At 40.7% G+C, this 16,707-nt stretch overlaps 1 protein-coding gene and 1 non-coding gene across 2 annotated transcripts in view; both read right to left on the reverse strand.

Annotated features, from left to right (window-relative positions):
• Positions 1-596: 596 nt before the first annotated feature.
• Positions 597-16,707, reverse strand: part of LOC120871278 (solute carrier family 5 member 4) — a 28,814-nt gene continuing 12,703 nt past the window's right edge. The window contains exons 7-15 of the mRNA XM_040251157.1: positions 16,129-16,209; positions 13,727-13,947; positions 10,166-10,301; positions 8,291-8,398; positions 6,140-6,290; positions 3,279-3,447; positions 1,636-1,851; positions 1,176-1,278; positions 597-811 (exon numbers count right to left, since the gene is read on the reverse strand). Coding sequence (XP_040107091.1) covers positions 597-811; positions 1,176-1,278; positions 1,636-1,851; positions 3,279-3,447; positions 6,140-6,290; positions 8,291-8,398; positions 10,166-10,301; positions 13,727-13,947; positions 16,129-16,209 — 1,400 coding nt within the window. The remainder of the gene's footprint in view (positions 812-1,175; positions 1,279-1,635; positions 1,852-3,278; positions 3,448-6,139; positions 6,291-8,290; positions 8,399-10,165; positions 10,302-13,726; positions 13,948-16,128; positions 16,210-16,707) is intronic.
• TRNAR-CCU lies at positions 6,009-6,081 on the reverse strand. The gene has a single exon. It is a non-coding gene; the product is annotated as a tRNA-Arg (tRNA).

The following is a 16,707-nucleotide window of genomic DNA, read 5'->3' on the forward strand; positions in this document are numbered from 1 at the left end:
GAACTAAGATCCTATAGCCACAAGGCATGGCCAAATTAAAATAAAAAAGAAGTCTAAAAATCAATGGCTTGATATGCTAACATTTAATAGGGGGTGGCTTTATTTGAGATATAAGCTAATAATAAATTCACAAATCTATTCACAGCTGGTATTTTCAACTCATCTCCTCTTAATTATTAGGAAATATTTCTATTTTCGAAATCCTTGAGAGCAATGAGGGGAAGACAGAAGTTAACTTTGATATATGAAGAGGTTATTATGTGAGGCAGAGTCGGGAGAGGCATTCCTTCTAAGTGGAAACCTCTGGAAATTGCAGAAAGTGAATGTAAGTTAGGGCAATCTGCCTGTTGAGCTATAAAAAAATTTAGACCCAATGCTTCCAATTTATGTACATCTTGAGTCAACTCACTGACTTTCTAAACTATCAACTCTTTCTTTCTCTTTATTGACACAAAGGAACAACAAAAGCTAAAATCCAGGTGTATGGTCATCTCATTCAAGGCTTATCTGCCTTTGCAACACAAAAAAGTTATACAAGTGAAAAATCAATAAAATTATCCTTTGCTTAATAAATATTCCAGTAGCTCAGACAGAGTTCAGGCAAAATAGCCATGGACAAAGACTGCCACTGCCAGGAGGATGATGGCGTTGATGTTCACTACTGTCCTCCATAAGGGCTTCTCAGACGTGTCTGTCAGCTTCTTCTTCTGGGCTGCTTCCTCCTCTTTGCTCAGTTTGGGGCCCTTCCTCTGCAAACCGCAGAACAAGTCATAAGCCTTCCTGAGACATCCACGAGTTTCCTCAGGATTATCTGAAATGAAGAAATAAATGATCACAGAACACGGGAAATACAAATCCTGTCAATGTAGTACAGGTGATTGTAAAGGATGATTATAGCTGCTAAATGTTACAGGAATCCCTGGCACACATGGATAGATGGTGGATGGATGGACAGACAGACTGATGGACAAGTGGATGTAGGGATGGACTTCACATGTAGCAAATTGTCTTGGCTGTTGGGAAGGTAAGATTTTAAAGTCTAAGTCTGCCATAAACCTACGAGGTTTTTCCAAAGCTGAATTTTATGGCATTAAAAAAAAAAAAAAAGAAAAGAAAAAAACAAAGACAGTTACATAGAGTTTCTATGTGAAAACCAAATGTAAACCAGGTATTACCACTGTCAACACGATCATTGGCTTCTTCATGCCTTTCCTCTTCTATATCTAAATCAATTCGTTCCTCTGTACTGTTCTGAAGAGCCCAGCACAGGCGATACAGCTAACCAGAGACCAGAGACAAACATATTAGTGATAGCAAGTGTTTACAATAATGCGATGATACATTTGTTTATTGTACAGTGCAAAAAAATCAAACAGCCCGGGAAAGTACAGACAACAAAGAAGACATCTTCTACCACTCTCATCCACAAAACATCTATCATTTAAAATTATTTCTGCGTTTTTTAAAATAAAGTTATTTATGGTTTTAATAATATTTCTGTTTTCTGGTAGTTATTAAATCATCAGTAATATGTTTAAAACCCCTATTTCCAGGTCCCATTGTATGGGACTCACACATGAGTTGAAGCTTTGAAAGGCAAAGAATCCTTTGAAAATGAGCATATCTATTACTCACATGTACATCAGGAATGGGTTTTGTTAACAGGGAAATTCCCAGGATGATCAGTATGGAAACAAAAAAGAGAATGAGGGCAAAGTACAGATAGTGTACTCCACAGATGACTCGGGGGCAGTTGCTGGCGGCCAAACAACTCCCCGTTCCATAGACAAACTCCGTGATCATACGGATGAGGCCAATCACAAAGCCAACAATTAGACCCCAGAAGGCTCCCTGAGAAAGAAACAAGAGTAGAAGTTGTATGTTTAGAAAAGACAACATGCTCATTCAAGAAAGTCATAATTTTCATCCTGTCTGTTTTCTCCACTAAGGACCGGCAAATGGCTAACCTTGACCACAAGGTTGTCAAAGCAGGGGAAAAATGAAAATACCTGTATTCCCAGTGGGCTGTTGCTCTCTGTGGCTCTGAAAGATCATTCCACTGTTGGTTCTCCAACTCCAGGACATTACTGCCTACCCTGACACAAACTGAAGTTTTCTTTGTGTTTGACTTTATAAATATATATATATGTTAAAACTTGTGACATTTTGGCGAATAAACATAACTATGCCTTACGTTACACAATTTAAAGAATTGATATTAGATAGTTTGACAACTTTATTAAACTTGTGACAATTAAAAGCATTTATTTTTATCTGTGAATTTGGTGGGAGTAGAAACATGGTATCCCTGTTCCCCTGACCAAGAATTGGTTGTTGTTGTTTAGTTGCTAAGTTGTGTCTGACCCTTTTGCAACCCCACAGACTATAGCTCGCCAGGATCCTCTGTCCATGGGATTTCTCAAGAATCCCAGTATTCTCAAGAATACTGGAGTGGATTGCCATTTTCTTCTCCAGGGGATCTTTCCAACCCAGAGATTGAAACCACATCTCCTGCATTGCAGGTGGATTCTTTTCCACTGAGCCACCAGGGAAGCCCAGTCAAGATGTTATGTTTAGGAAAAACAGTATTACGTAGGGATTAAGCTTTAAAAAAAAAAACAGACTGTGAGCTTTAGATGGAGGAAGACCTTAGTCTGTATCTCAAGATCCCACTTACTAATGTTAAGTAACATATGGAAAGAACATACATATTAATCTCTCTGTATCTGTTCCTCATCTGAAAATTATTATAATAAGGCTAATATCTGGGAACAAAGAAGCAATTAAATGTTCAAGGCCCATAATAATCAATTATATACATCATAATATGAACATTTTTTGAATCTTTATGAATGTAGTAGATTTTTTTCTAAGTACTTCATGTTTTAAACATATTTTAAAATTTCTTACATCAATCTTTTAAGGTAGGCACTGTGATTGTCTTAATTTTACAGAGTCGAATGGTCTGATTAAGATCATAGTGATATTCAGTGGTAGAGCCAGGATTGGACCCTGGTGGTCTTATTCCAGACCTTGTGTTCCTCAGCTCTGTGACGAGGATGTAGATACTATTTTGTAAGAAATATAAAGACTGTACTCGAGTGTGCACTATGTTTCTATATATTCTAGTTAGAATTAGGAATTGTAGCTGACCACAGTTGAAATTGAGAGGGGCCTTGAATTGTATAAATAGGATGGAAAGAATGCATTTTTCTACCAGTGAGTGAAATACCTTTTTCTCACTCCAGCAGGGGAGAAGTTTCCCGATCTTCACTTACCTGTTCATTGACTCTTTTACAGAAGATGGCAAGCAGGAAGACAGCTGCAATTGGAGGCCCAAGGTAGCTAGAAATAGATTCTATGTAATGGAACAGTTGTCCATTTTGAGCAACCTGTACTAAAGGGACCCACACGATGCTGATGGCAATTAAGAGAATGATAAATAACCTGGGAAGAAAATAGGATGATTTCAATATTAAACAAAAGCCTTATTGGTACTTGCATTATGTTTTGAATTCATTCTGAGGCCATTCATTGTTTTTCCATATAAAATCAAGCTCCTTGACCTCAGATGGAGCCACATTGTGCCTAGTGATTATCTGTTAGTAAAATTCTAATAAAGCAATTGCTTATCTATAATTAGTCATAATATCTTCAACAATGAGATTAAATACTCAAATGTCAGCAATTGACTAATCTGTAAGGTGGTTTATGCAATATATCAATTGAAACTACAACACACTATTTCTATTAAGAAGCAATTATTTGCATGATAAAGAAAGCAGACTCCCATGGTGGCCTTTTATCCTAGCTTGAGAGAAACTAAGCCAGTTTGTATAGGTGGGAATTAAAACAGATATGCTGACTGAAGTGGCCAGAAATGCTAATTTGTGCGTTTTACTACTTGAGTACTTTGACAGGTAGAAAAAATCGGTTAAAATATTGATAAACAGTAAAAACCTACTAGAGGCTCCTGGGGTCCAGGGATCATGACTGATTCACTCTTCTAAACTCCAGTTATGCTTGTTGTATAAGTAAACAAACAAGCATAGTTTACTGGACTTTCTGTAAAAGGTTATCACTACTCTGTGCTCACCTGGAATAGAGACCTGAAGATTGAGAGAGGAGAGGGGCAAGTATCTGGACAGGAGATGGAGGCACAAGTGTCTCATTTAATCTTTATAAAACCTCTGCAACTTTGCAATAACTAAATGTGATAAACCATGGCAAGTCTGAGCATGGTGCCTAGAACACAGTATAAATTCAACAGGTAACACCCACTATCCTAGTTGTTAGCTTCATTGGAAAGCAAATCATACACCTCTCTGGCTCTTATCTTTGATTGACTTCTAACATACGTGGGATGAAATCCAAAGTCTTGTTATGGCTTGAATGGCCCTGTGTGCCCTTACCTCCCTTTACTCTCTGACTGTGTTTCCTCTCTCCCTCCCAGCTGCCCCTCATGTGCCAGCCTCACCCCTGTGGTCCTCACACATGTGACACATGACTCTTGAAAGCACACAGCACTTGCTGTTCTGTCCACACTGAGCCATGGGACTCACTCCTCTACCTCCTTCAGGGTTGTGCTCAAACGTTACACCCTCAAGGGAAGACTCCATGAGCACCTGTCTTCAGTAGCCACCATCTTTAATCCTGTTTTGCTTTTCTACCTAACATCTTTTGTTATCAGGTATAGAATGTGTGTGAGTGTGTGTGTGTGTGTGTGCGCACACACACACGCACACACTGAGTCATGTCTGACTCTTTGCATCCTCAAGAACTGTAGCCCATCAGGCTCCTCTGTCCATGAGGCTTCCCAGGCAAGAATACTGGGGTGGTTTCTACTTCCTCCTCCAGGGGATCTTCCCAACCCAGGGGTCGAACTCATGTCCCCTTGCGTCTCCTTCATTGGCAGGTGGATTCTTTACCACTGAGCCACCTGGGAAGCCAGGTATAAAATACATTTATTGTTTATCTTTCTCACAAGGGCATAAATCCCACAAGGCAGGAAACAGCCTGTGTTATATATGTCCTTTTTTCATATTTGTATTCTGAGATGTAGTAGACATTTAATAAGAGAGAGAAAAAGAAAAGCTCATTAGTTGATCATTGAGACTTAATGTAGAATGATGCCTAAGACTACATACCTCTTAGTGTGACCACTGCCTCTTGGGACCTGCTGAATTCTAGTCCAACACTGTCCCCACCACAAAAGCACAGGTGTCTTATTTTTCTTTCTGTCCTTTGTTCAGAGTCAAGATCTGAACTAAGTGAGCCCTTGGGATTTTCCCCTCAGGCGCTTAATTTACTAAAGCAGTTGTAACTGTATTCAGTAACGTATAATTGTTTAGATAGGTGGTCAGTTTCTCTTAATACCTCATTTGTTAATGAATGTAGTTGATAAACTCCTCTGTAGTAGTGTGTGGATGGTTTAGATACACAAGGAAACTTCTAGAGACAATGCATTTAGTCTATCAGAGTAAGTGGGAAGTTTACACCCCCAGGGAAACATGGAAGGAGTATCATGATGATGTGGTTGGGAGATGGTGTGAGGAGAGGAAGAAATAAGAAACAGAGGCGTTTGAAAGTCTGGACAAAGCAACTATTTCACTTAAAATACGGCCCCCCAATTTTGTAGCTAGAAAGATGAAGTTGAATTAAATGTCCTCTCATGTCTCTTCCAAATCTGTCTGCCAATGCAGGAGACACAGCAGACAAGGGTTAGATCCCTGGGTCAGAAAGATCATCTGGAGGAGGAAGTGGCAACCCACTCCAGCATTCTTGCCAGGGAAATCCCATGGACGGAGGAGCCTGGAGGGCTACAGTCCATGGGGTCTCAAAGGAGTCGGACACAGCTTAGCGACTGAGCGTGAAGTTCTCTTCCTCCTACTCTAGAATGCTATGGTTAGTTTCCTGAACCCAAAGTTGCGGAGGTTCTAGTTCATTTATCTGCCTTTTTTTTCTTTCTTTTTAAAAATACTTATTTATTTGGTTGTACCCAGTCTTAGTTCCCCAACCAGGGATCGAACCCAGGCCCCCTGCATCAGGAGTGCAAAGTCTTAGCCACTAGACCACCAGGGAAGTCCCTATGTCTGCTTTTTTGCAGAGAAATTTTAGACAGAAACCAGGAGTGTCTCACCGTCCAGCTATGAGGAGCTCTTTCTCAGATGCTCTCTTCCGGATCTTGGTGTACAGATCAATGGTGAAGAGGGCGCTGGCACTGTTGAAGATGGAGGTCAGGGAGCTCATGAGAGAGGCCAGCATGACTGACAGCATCAGGCCTCGCAGTCCTGGGGCCAGGAGAGGGTGCAGTCACTGGTTAGGCACTGAACACCATGGTCTCCGAGGGCCTTGCCAAACCAGAGAGTTGTTCAAAGATGAAGTGTCCCCTGGCACGTTCACTGACTGGCGTGCCTGTCGACACGGATCACCATATGGCACTTCCTGCACATTTCCTGGTGACTTGAGAATAGTCCAGCATAGAATTTTGGTTGTAAATATAAACTTAGAGGCCATTTGAAAGAGAGGAAACCGGGTTCTGCCACCTTTCTTTGCGGAGGAATTCTTGGCTTCCTGAAGGTTCGGGAACTGGAGAGGGAAAAGCCTAGTGGGAGGTTCTCTTGAAGACATTTTTGGTGGGCAAAGCAGGGTTTTGAAAAATTGTGGCAACTTCATCCTTCAGTTCCCTCTGCTTATTAGTGATGCCATGTAGGCTTCCCAAAGTGTGAAAGAGGGTGGATGGGGTCACCTGCGGGTCATGCTCCCTTCCTCTTGACAATGCTCATGTGGGTCCGGGAGGAGAAAGGTCACAAAAGTGTCAGCGAACCTTCGATGAGCCTAAGGCACAGGATCACCTGGGCACGGCTAAGCCCCTTACCCTGCTCACCATCCAGTATCCTAATAGCTTCCTTATTTCACATAATGTGTGGTTTGTTATCTCACCAAACTGGAATGTGAATATTAATAGGGCATTTTGTGCCAACTTCACTGATATTTTCTGAGCACAAGGCAATGTCCGGCACATAGTAGGCACTCAATAAACAGTTGCAAATTAAATAGATTGAGGTATATTATTTGGGTACCACTGCTGTAAAGAAAGCAGAATGAATATTTAACCTCTAGTCCTCTGAACTTATAAGTTTATTGCTATGAAACTCTTTTATTGATAAATCAATCTTTTAAATGCCCCTGATTGCCTTGATAGTTTTGAATTCAGAGGAGTAAGGATTCTTCTAATAAGAAATTATATCTGGTTCATTTCTGTATTCCCCAGGCCAAGAACAGGGCTGGTAGCCTATGGAAGGTGTTCAAGAGAGGTTCGATGAAAACAACGGAATTAATGGAAATAAGAATGATTAAGGATTATGCTATAACCCTTTCTCATGGCCCATCTACAGACCTGGCCTCTGAGGCAGTCCCAGCACAAAGACTTATCAAGGTATGATTGATAGATATCAATTGTAGTATTAAGGTGTACAACGTGATATGAAATGGTTACCACAGTCAGGCTAATTAACATATCCATCACTCACATGGTTACCATATTCTGGTTTTGTGGTGATTATACTTGAGATCTATTCTCTTAGTTTTAAGTAAGTATTAGTAATATATTATTATTAACTATAGTTAATATATATACATATATATGTGTATATATATATAGTTAATATATATACATTAGGTCTCTACAACTTATTCATCTTATAACAGAAAGTTTATACCCTTTGATCAACATCGTCCGATGACTGCCCCTCTCCACCCTAGCCGCTGACGATCACCCTCTACTCTGCTTCTTGGAGTTTGATTTCTTTAGATTCCACATGTAAGTGATGTCATGCAGTATTTGTCTTCAGGTGCTTGACTTGTTTCACTCAGCATAATGTCCTCCAGCTTCATCTATGTTGGTGTAAGTGGCAGGATTTCCTTCTTTCTTTTAAGGCTGAATGCATGTATGCATGCTTAATTGCTCAGAGGTGTCTGACTCTTTTTGATCCTATGGACTGTAGTCTGCCAGGCTCCTCTGTCTACGGGATTCTCCAGGGAAGAACTGGAGTGGGTTGCCATTTCCTCCTTCATGGGATCTTCCCGACCCAGGGCAAACTCATGTCTTCCACACTGCAGGCAGATTCTTTACCACTGATCTGTTGGGGAAGCCCTACAGCTGAATAGTGCTCACTTATCAACACCTCTCTCCCTCTCTCTCTCTCTCTCTCTAGTTCATCCATCCATCCGTCTCTACCGAGCTTCACATTTTCTCCATCCAGTCATCTGAGCATGGATGTTTTCTTACCATTGGGCATCAGTTCCATCACCAGCACTGGGTAAGCATAGTTGGAGCAGCCGACTTTAACTCCACAGTGCTTCACACATTCCGAAGGTACAACACAGGCCACCTTCTCTGAGTGGGGGCAGATTCAGAAAAGTGGGTTCAGTGAGTGGGGCCAAACAGGTAAGATCTACAACCATTGGACACAGAGACAACTTGTAACATCATGGGTGAGAGGAATTTCCATGCATGGAAATTAGAGATTCAACTTTGAACTCCACACTCTGAACCTGCTCCCTTTTTGCCCAGAATACGACCTCCTAAGTGTCTCATGCCTATAGCTCCCTGTGCACTGACCTAAGGGGCAGGCTCTTCTTTGGGACGTGGCTGGGTGAGAGCAGAACAGCAAACAGAGGGAGCTGCTCCATCCTCCAAGAAAGCTGCAAGAGTGCAACTCCTCTGAGGAGCACAGAACTCGAGACAAAACCAACTGCACCCCTACTCCCACCCCCGGCACCCCACCCCCACCACAACACCCAGGAAGTTAGCCTTGTCTGACCACTTAGCCCGGTGTTTTACCACCTATGTCTAAGAAGAAGCATCACCTGTGCTGGTTGTTGGAGTGCCTGCCCCATGTGGGATGATATCTTACTTCAGTGTGGCGTTTGCACGGTATCTTTTTTTTTCCCTTAAACAGTGACGACAGACAGCAAAACTTGATTTAAAAAAACCCCACCCAGAATGCTAATACCTTAGCACTTTAACTTCTTGTGTTTTTTTCAATAGCCTTCTCTAATCCTTTTCCTATATAATATATATATATTTTTTGTATTGCTATGGTATTTGTTGAGGTAATATTTTGTAATCTGCTTTTTACATTTAACATAATAGCTTCAGCATTTTCCTGACTTTTGAGATAGTCTTCAGTCCCTTGTGCACAATTTTCTATGAAGAGGGCTATAGTAATTTCTTTGACCATTCTTTACTTGTTGGATATTTTCAACAACACTACAATGTTGCAGCAAGAAGAACAAAGAAACATTCTAACTTGCTTTGTAGGGGAATAATTTTAATGTGACACCACACCCCCAAGGAAATAGTAGTCTTGAAATAAACATCATTTAAAAAATTTAAGACAAAAAAATAAGGGAGAGTGGGAATTGAAGCACAAGGAATACCTAAAGGAGCTATTTACAATAAAATGGATCATTTTTGGGGGAAAAAGGTGATTTTCTTTGTAACAAGATTTTAGCTAAATAAACTGATGCCCAGTTGAGAAAATATGTTGTGGATTCAGTGTTATCTGATGGATTGCCCCACTAGAACCAGAGGCCTTGCTTAGCTGAATATATTTCCTGTACTCTTTGTAATAAAGGAAGAGTTGATTTTTGAAGGAAGATTTTCAACATTAGTAGCTACTTGCAGCTGGCTCAGAAGTTAAAGTACCCATACAACCCAATTCCAAAGCCCAGTCCAGTCTCCAACCATCTTGGAAGAACCAAGAAGTGACAGTGAATCTTGAAGACTTTCTCAGTCAAAGATGTCTTAGACTCAACCATCACAGCTCACTCAGCTCACATTTTTCCAGTTTATCTCATCCTCCTGCATTATCCTCTAGACTAGCTTAAATCCAAGCCACTCATGAAAGCAGGCTCGCAAGCTCAGATGTCTCCAAGGAGACAGGCGCACAGTACAAAAGAAATAAGAGAACAGAATGTCAAGTGTACCAGCATTTCCTGCTTCCTGCTCTGCACAGGCTGTTCTCTCCACTTGGGATTCTGCTTTTACTGTCATACGTAATGGGTTTTCTAGTTTATCAAAGTTTTTATCTATCTTGAAACTACTAAGAATTCACATGTAATAAAAAAAAAAAAAAGGATCTATGGATTCAAGACTCACCTGTGAACAGGATGCGGCTGATCATCCCTGGCATCACCATGAGGAACATGGGCAGCAGCTTCAGGTACCCACACATGATGCAGGCGGCCTTCACGTGTGACATGTTCTTGCCTGACAGGTAGCGCTGCACAATGACCTGCCAGGGAAACGTGATGTAGCTGAGAAAACCGGAGGGTAACTTCAATGAAGGGGAGTGCCTCTCTTCAGAATTAATGTTACAGTGAAAAAGAAAGTCCTGGTAGTGGAAAATAATGGGCTTCAGAGTAAAGTTGGAAGTTGAATCCTTGCTCCTCTTACATGAGTATTTGACTTCTGTGAGTCTCAGTTTTTTTTCATCTCTAAATAGGGATATCTCTTGTCGGGCATTCTGAATATTTGGTATGTTTGTAAGACTCTTGTTACCTGCTGCTATCAATACCTGCTGCTGCTGCTGCTTATCACTACTATTAAAACATGTTTACAGCTCCCAGGCTGTATTGCAACAAAGGCCATGTGCTCTTCCAGGGACAAAGCTGTCACTATTGATTTTTGCCACAAGTTGTGCCTTTGATATGAGTGTGTGCATGTGCTCAGCCCCTCAGCCATGTCTGACTCTTCATGACCTCATGGACTGTAGCCCACCAGGCAGAATTTTCCAGGCAAGAATACTGGAACAGTTTGCCATTTCCTACTCCAGGGGATCTTCCTGACATAGGGATGCAAACTGTCTCCTGCACTGGCAGGCAGACGGTTTACCACTGTGTCACCTGGCAAGTCTTTGATATTTTACTAAGTATGCGACTAAATAAGTCACATACTCATTAGTTTCTCTCTACTATTGTTAGGCAATTATCCCAAAGGGAAAGCAAGCTTATTGACACAGAAGCACCAGAGTCAGGCAGCCATCAGAATAGAATTCTGAGATATCTCTAGATTTCTTCAGACCACATTGAGTTATGAATCAAATATGATGGTCCTGGGAAAATGAATGTATATAATTTCATAATTCCTACTTAAGTTATACAATTTCTTGGCTAATAAATTTCCTAGCAAAGCAGAACTTCTAACCACAATAACATTTTGATGTCACTCTTTCTTCTCAAGGAATGTTGTAAAACAAAGATGTCTTTTTCTGATTAATTGTCTTTGGGGAGACAGATCTGTTAGGGACAGTGGCGGTGTTATTTAGTGCTGAGGGAGCAGGAGATATTTTTGGACAAAGGCCTAGAAGCTGATGGTTGGAGGGGCAACACACATTACAGGTGAGGAGAGAACCCCTGTCAGCAGACAAGCAGGTTCAGCCCATACATCTAAGAAGAATGTAAGGTCACTTATAGGAAGTAAGTCAGTCAGTCAGAGGCAAAATATAAGTAATAAAGATGGTTCCACAAATCAGTGGTGTAAGGATGCATTCTTTGATAGATATGTTGAGGAAATCAGTTTACTATACAGAGAAAAAGAGAACTGACACTAACATCATGTATGGCCATTGATTTAAAGTGAGTTAAAATTGTGAAATTGTAAGTTTAAGTTGACAGAGACTATTTAGGAAGAAGAAAACTTCAAAAAAAAAAAAAAACCCACCAAAATAAAAACAAACTCATTTGCTATAAAAAGGAGCACGCAGAAAACAAAAAAAAAATAAGATCTTAGAAGCTTTAAATACAAAGGCAGAAAAACTGGAGGATAAAATTAAGAAAGTCTCCTATTAAGTAGAGCAAAAGACCAAGAGACGGACGATGGAGAGAAGAAGTAAAAACACTAGAGAACCAGCTGAGGACCAGCATCCAAAAGTAGAGTTCCAGATACAAGAAAACAGAATGGAAGGCAGCAAAGAAAGAATCTCCCCAGATTATTCAAGACATCAGTTACCTGATCAAAGAAGTTCACAGCGGCCTGTCGTAACGGATAAAAATAAATCCACACACAATAGTACATTGTGGTGAAATTTCAAAATATTGAGGCCAAAGGAAAGGCAAGTTTCCAGAGAGAAAAACCAGTTGTTCAGTCACTCATTCATGTCTGACTCTTTGTGACCCCATGGACTGTCCCTCACTAACTCCTGGAGTTTGCCCAAGTTCATGTCCATTGAATCGGTGATGCCATCCAACCATCTCATACTCTATCACCCTCTTCTACTTCTGCCTTCAATTTTTTCCCCAGCAGAGTCATACCCAAAAGATCAAGAATAACTTCAGGCTTCTCACCTGTGATGGTGGAAGTCAAAATACAATGCATCTATGACTCTGGGAAGATTATTCAACCTACAAATGTGCACATAGCCAGAGATCAATTTCCTAAGAGTTGGAGTGAAGATATTTTGAAACATGCAGATTCACAGCAAATGTATCTCCCTTCTTTCTCAGCAACTAACTGGATAACTCATTGCCTCAAAAAGTAGGATGAAACAAAGAAAGATGATGATGTAGAATATTGGAAATAGGAAATACAAGCCAAGAATGAAGCAAAGGGCATGTCAAATATGGTGGTGAAGGGAGTTCTGAGTTAGGGGGAGCACCAGATTCAGTGGACAACCCAAGAGTTGGTGAGAGATGAAAGGCTCTAAGAGGAAACGAGGAGCTCACAGAATACTTGATGTGCTTGCAAGAATTGAGAGGAGATTTAGGCAATTTGCTGAGGGTTTGTTATTGAATGAGTAATAATCACCAAGAAAATTTAAAACAAAAGTATTTAGAGTTATTCATTTTAGGGAAAAGAAAAATCAATCAGAGAATATTATGTAGCTCGGTAGTGAGTTACATTTATGTAGTCACAAAAATTGCTGCATTGAAGGCACATCTCACCAAAATTGTGAACTGGATCTATTAGGAAGATGAATGAACAGGAGGTGTGCCTATAGGGGATTGAGAGTGGAAAACTGAAAAAGCTTAACTCTCATTTCTCTTTATGGGAAGCCAATAGAAAACTCTAAAACTGGAAAACTAAGAGGGAGCAATACAAGGATTTATTTGAATCTCCCGGGAATCAGGTTTATGAGAAAATTCTGATTCACTGGGTCTGGGTAGCATCTAAAAGCATTCATTTCAAATGAACTCTAAGGTAATATCCATGCCAGTTGTTCACAAACTATACAGTGAGTATAGGATTTAGAGAATAAAAATACATACCAAAATACTTAACTGAGGGAGCTGAAATTGTTTGCCTTTGGGAGACAAGAAATAGGTAGAAAGTTGGACACCAGACAGCTATTTTTCATAACAGTATTAGTCATGTCCGATTCTTTGTGACCCCATGGCCTGCCAGACTCCTCTGTCCATGGCATTCTCCAAGCAAGGATACTGGAGTGGGTTGTCATGCCCTTCTCCAGGAGTTCTTTCTGACCTAAGGATCGAACCCGGGTCTCCTGCTTTGCAGGCAGACTCTTTACCATCTGAGGCACCAGGAAAGAGTCCTTTTTTTTTTTTCATTTTTCATAACAAGCGTCGTATTAATAGAAGTGTTTGGCTCTTTAAATGATGTATGTGTGTGTATGAAATAGAAACTAGATGTTTTTCTATGAGTAAAAAAAGAATAACATAAACATATTCCTGTATCTCACACACACACACACACAGAGTTTACCTGATCTGTACACCAATACCACGCAGCTACAACGGTCATTCCAAATATTGTTCCTGGCCATGGAATATCCCCAGTGACAGCATCTCGAAAAATATGGAAGGAGTCTCCCTGAGGTGTGTAACACTTGAATTTGATTGTCAGCTTGTCCCCCTCTACTATGGTTGGGATGGCATTCATGTACTTCTCTGTAAAAGCCTCATAGCCTCCGACTTCAGCAAAAGCTGAAAAGGAATTGGATAACATGAAATTTCTGTCAAATCTTAGATATCTAAAGTGTTCATAACCACTCCTTTGTCATGGAGGTACTCAAACACCTCCAATCAGACTATGTGTGGTGAGGGGAAATAGGAAACTGACCCCACTGGGAGGGTCTGGAAAAGCTTGTCAGGTATAGGAAAGAACCACAATGGATGGAAACCTTAGAAAGATAAGCCCAGACATTTGGGACAACTTATAAAGGTTCAGATGACACAAAATTCATCAGAGTAAATTTTAGAGTGGTAGATATTACAATTCTACATTTGTAGAGTTGAGTGTGACAGTTAACTTCTTTATTTATTATTTAACTTAGCACTAACACGTTTGTGTGCACCAAATACTGTGGTGGGATTATGTGCAAAATGAATGTGCAAGGCAGAAACTCAACCTAATGGAAGATGCAGACAATACAAAGAAATTGTTCTGATAAGGGAAATATGGTTTGTAGCAAAAATACATGGAGGACCTAGGAGGTGAGAGTCTACCCATAAAGATAGGATAAGTGAGTCTTAGAGAAGCTGATGCCAGGGTGTACACCATTGAGGCCAGAAACCAAAGGAGCCTGAACGAGAATACCAGAAATTCTGGCTAAGTAGCAAGTCCACAAGGGATTGGTAGTAGCAGTTGCTTCAGGAGTAGCGTTGTGCAATAGAACTTCCTACAGTGATGGAATTGTTACATATCTGTGCTGTCCAATGTGGTAACTACTGGCCACATATTGGGGCTTCCCTAATGGCTCAGTGGGTAAAGAACCTGCAATGCAGGAGACACAGGAGATGTGGGTGCGATCCCTGGGTCAGGAAGATCCCCTGGAGGAGGAAACCGGCAACCCCCTCCAGTATTTTTGCCTGAAAAATCCCACGGACAGAGGAGCTTGGTGGGCTACAGTCCACGGGGTCACAAAGAGCTGGACATGACTGAGCAACCAAGTGCAGGACATTGCCATATATAGACTGCTTGAAGTACGGCTAAGCAAGTGAGGAGCTGACTTCGTAATTAGCTTAAGTTTAAATAGCCATGTGTGGTTAATGGCAACCGTGTTCTGACAAAATCATCAGTCGTCATTATGAATTTGTTGTCTCTGTGGTTCCGTCAGCTTTCGCCTCATATCTTTGAGCTCTGATTAGGTGCCTGCGTGTTCAGGAATGTAGCGTCTGGTGCAACTTGAGTGGGTGTTGGAGCAGGGTGAGTGCTGGACAAGGGAGGGATGAAAAGGCACTTGTTTTCACCCTATATCCTTTTTACTTTATGCATGGATTTTCTATGCAAACAAAAACAAAAACTATAAAAAAAGATGCCAAATATTAGCAAGCTGTAAATCAGATTCATCAATAGTGATCTGGCATGACTTAAAAGAATGAATAACTGATGGTACTAATACATGAGAGTCATAAAGGAAAATACAAACTATATTTGTTACTTATATAATAATAGAGTAAGGCATATACTTTAATAATTCCCATCAGTCATAATTAAGTTAATATTCAGTTACCTCAAATTTTCCTAATATTTAATCCTTCATTGAATGAGGATTTTATGTAAATGAAAGGTTTCTGTGCATTGGATCCAATGCACCAATATTTTCATAAAATGTCAGTTCAATGGTACTAATTTTGTCCATTTTGAACACAAAGATATTAAGATTAAACAAAATAATTTATCTAAGCAATAGTTTTTCAAAGGAGGTAAAAGTGAAAAGTGAAAGTGAAGTCACTCAGTCATGTCCGACTCTTTGCGACCCCATGGACTGTAACCTGCTAGGCTCCTCCGTCCATGGGATTTTCCAGGCAAGAATATTGCAATGGGTTGCCATTTCCTTCTCCAGGGGATCTTCCCCACCCAGGGATCGAACCCAGGTCTCCCTCACTGCAGGCAGACTCTACCGTCTGAGCTACCAGGGAGCCCCGAAAGAGACAAAGTTCTCCTTTACTTCTTCATGCTGAGATGGTACAGTAAGGAAGAAGTTCACAGACACTCCTTTCTGCCTAAGGAGTACGCGAAAGAAAGAAGTTCGCAGAATTATACGAATGATTGGAAAATGTGACCAAATAGAAAGAAGGCAGCGGTCAAGAGCAGTCAGACTGAACAGAACCAAGTCCCAGGATTTCTGACCCCAGGGCAGTGCTCATACCATTATCACTTACCGAACCCCATGAGAATAAAAGAACCTATCAGCATGATAGCCGTTTGGAGGGTGTCTGTGTAAATAACTGAGGCCAAGCCCCCTGTGAAGAGAAAGAAAGGAATCAGGACATTTTACTCATGCGTCTTCATCTATCTGCTGTCACCTCTGTGTTCTCCTCTACCCAAACTCTAGAAATAACTCAGCAAAAAACATATCAAATGCTCCTGGATGGACCACAAGCCCCTCTCAGAGTCTTTGTCCCCTTAGTAGTTATGCCTCTCATTGGTCCTCTTGTCTCCCTTGCCTTGACTCAGTTTCTCTGAGTTAGAGTGGATTTCCACCTTTGTGTGAATTTTTGAATATTAAATAGAGATAAAGGCAAAGTTTTAATACCACAGATTTTCCCTCACTGATCCCTCAGTTTGCTCCATTTAGCACAATTACACTTGCTCTCAAAAAACTGGGCAAGGCCATTTTTGCTCTCCTGTTGGAATGTATTATTGTTTCATTAGTCGAGAACCAGATACATTTGATGAGCTGTGTTTTGCTGCAGTGTTGTTCGAACAACAAAAACTTCCTTTTCAGCTCTGGGCTCATA

The sequence above is a fragment of the Oryx dammah genome, unplaced genomic scaffold, assembly GCF_014754425.2.
Source record: "Oryx dammah isolate SB20612 unplaced genomic scaffold, SCBI_Odam_1.1 HiC_scaffold_12, whole genome shotgun sequence".
NCBI lineage: Eukaryota > Metazoa > Chordata > Mammalia > Artiodactyla > Bovidae > Oryx > Oryx dammah.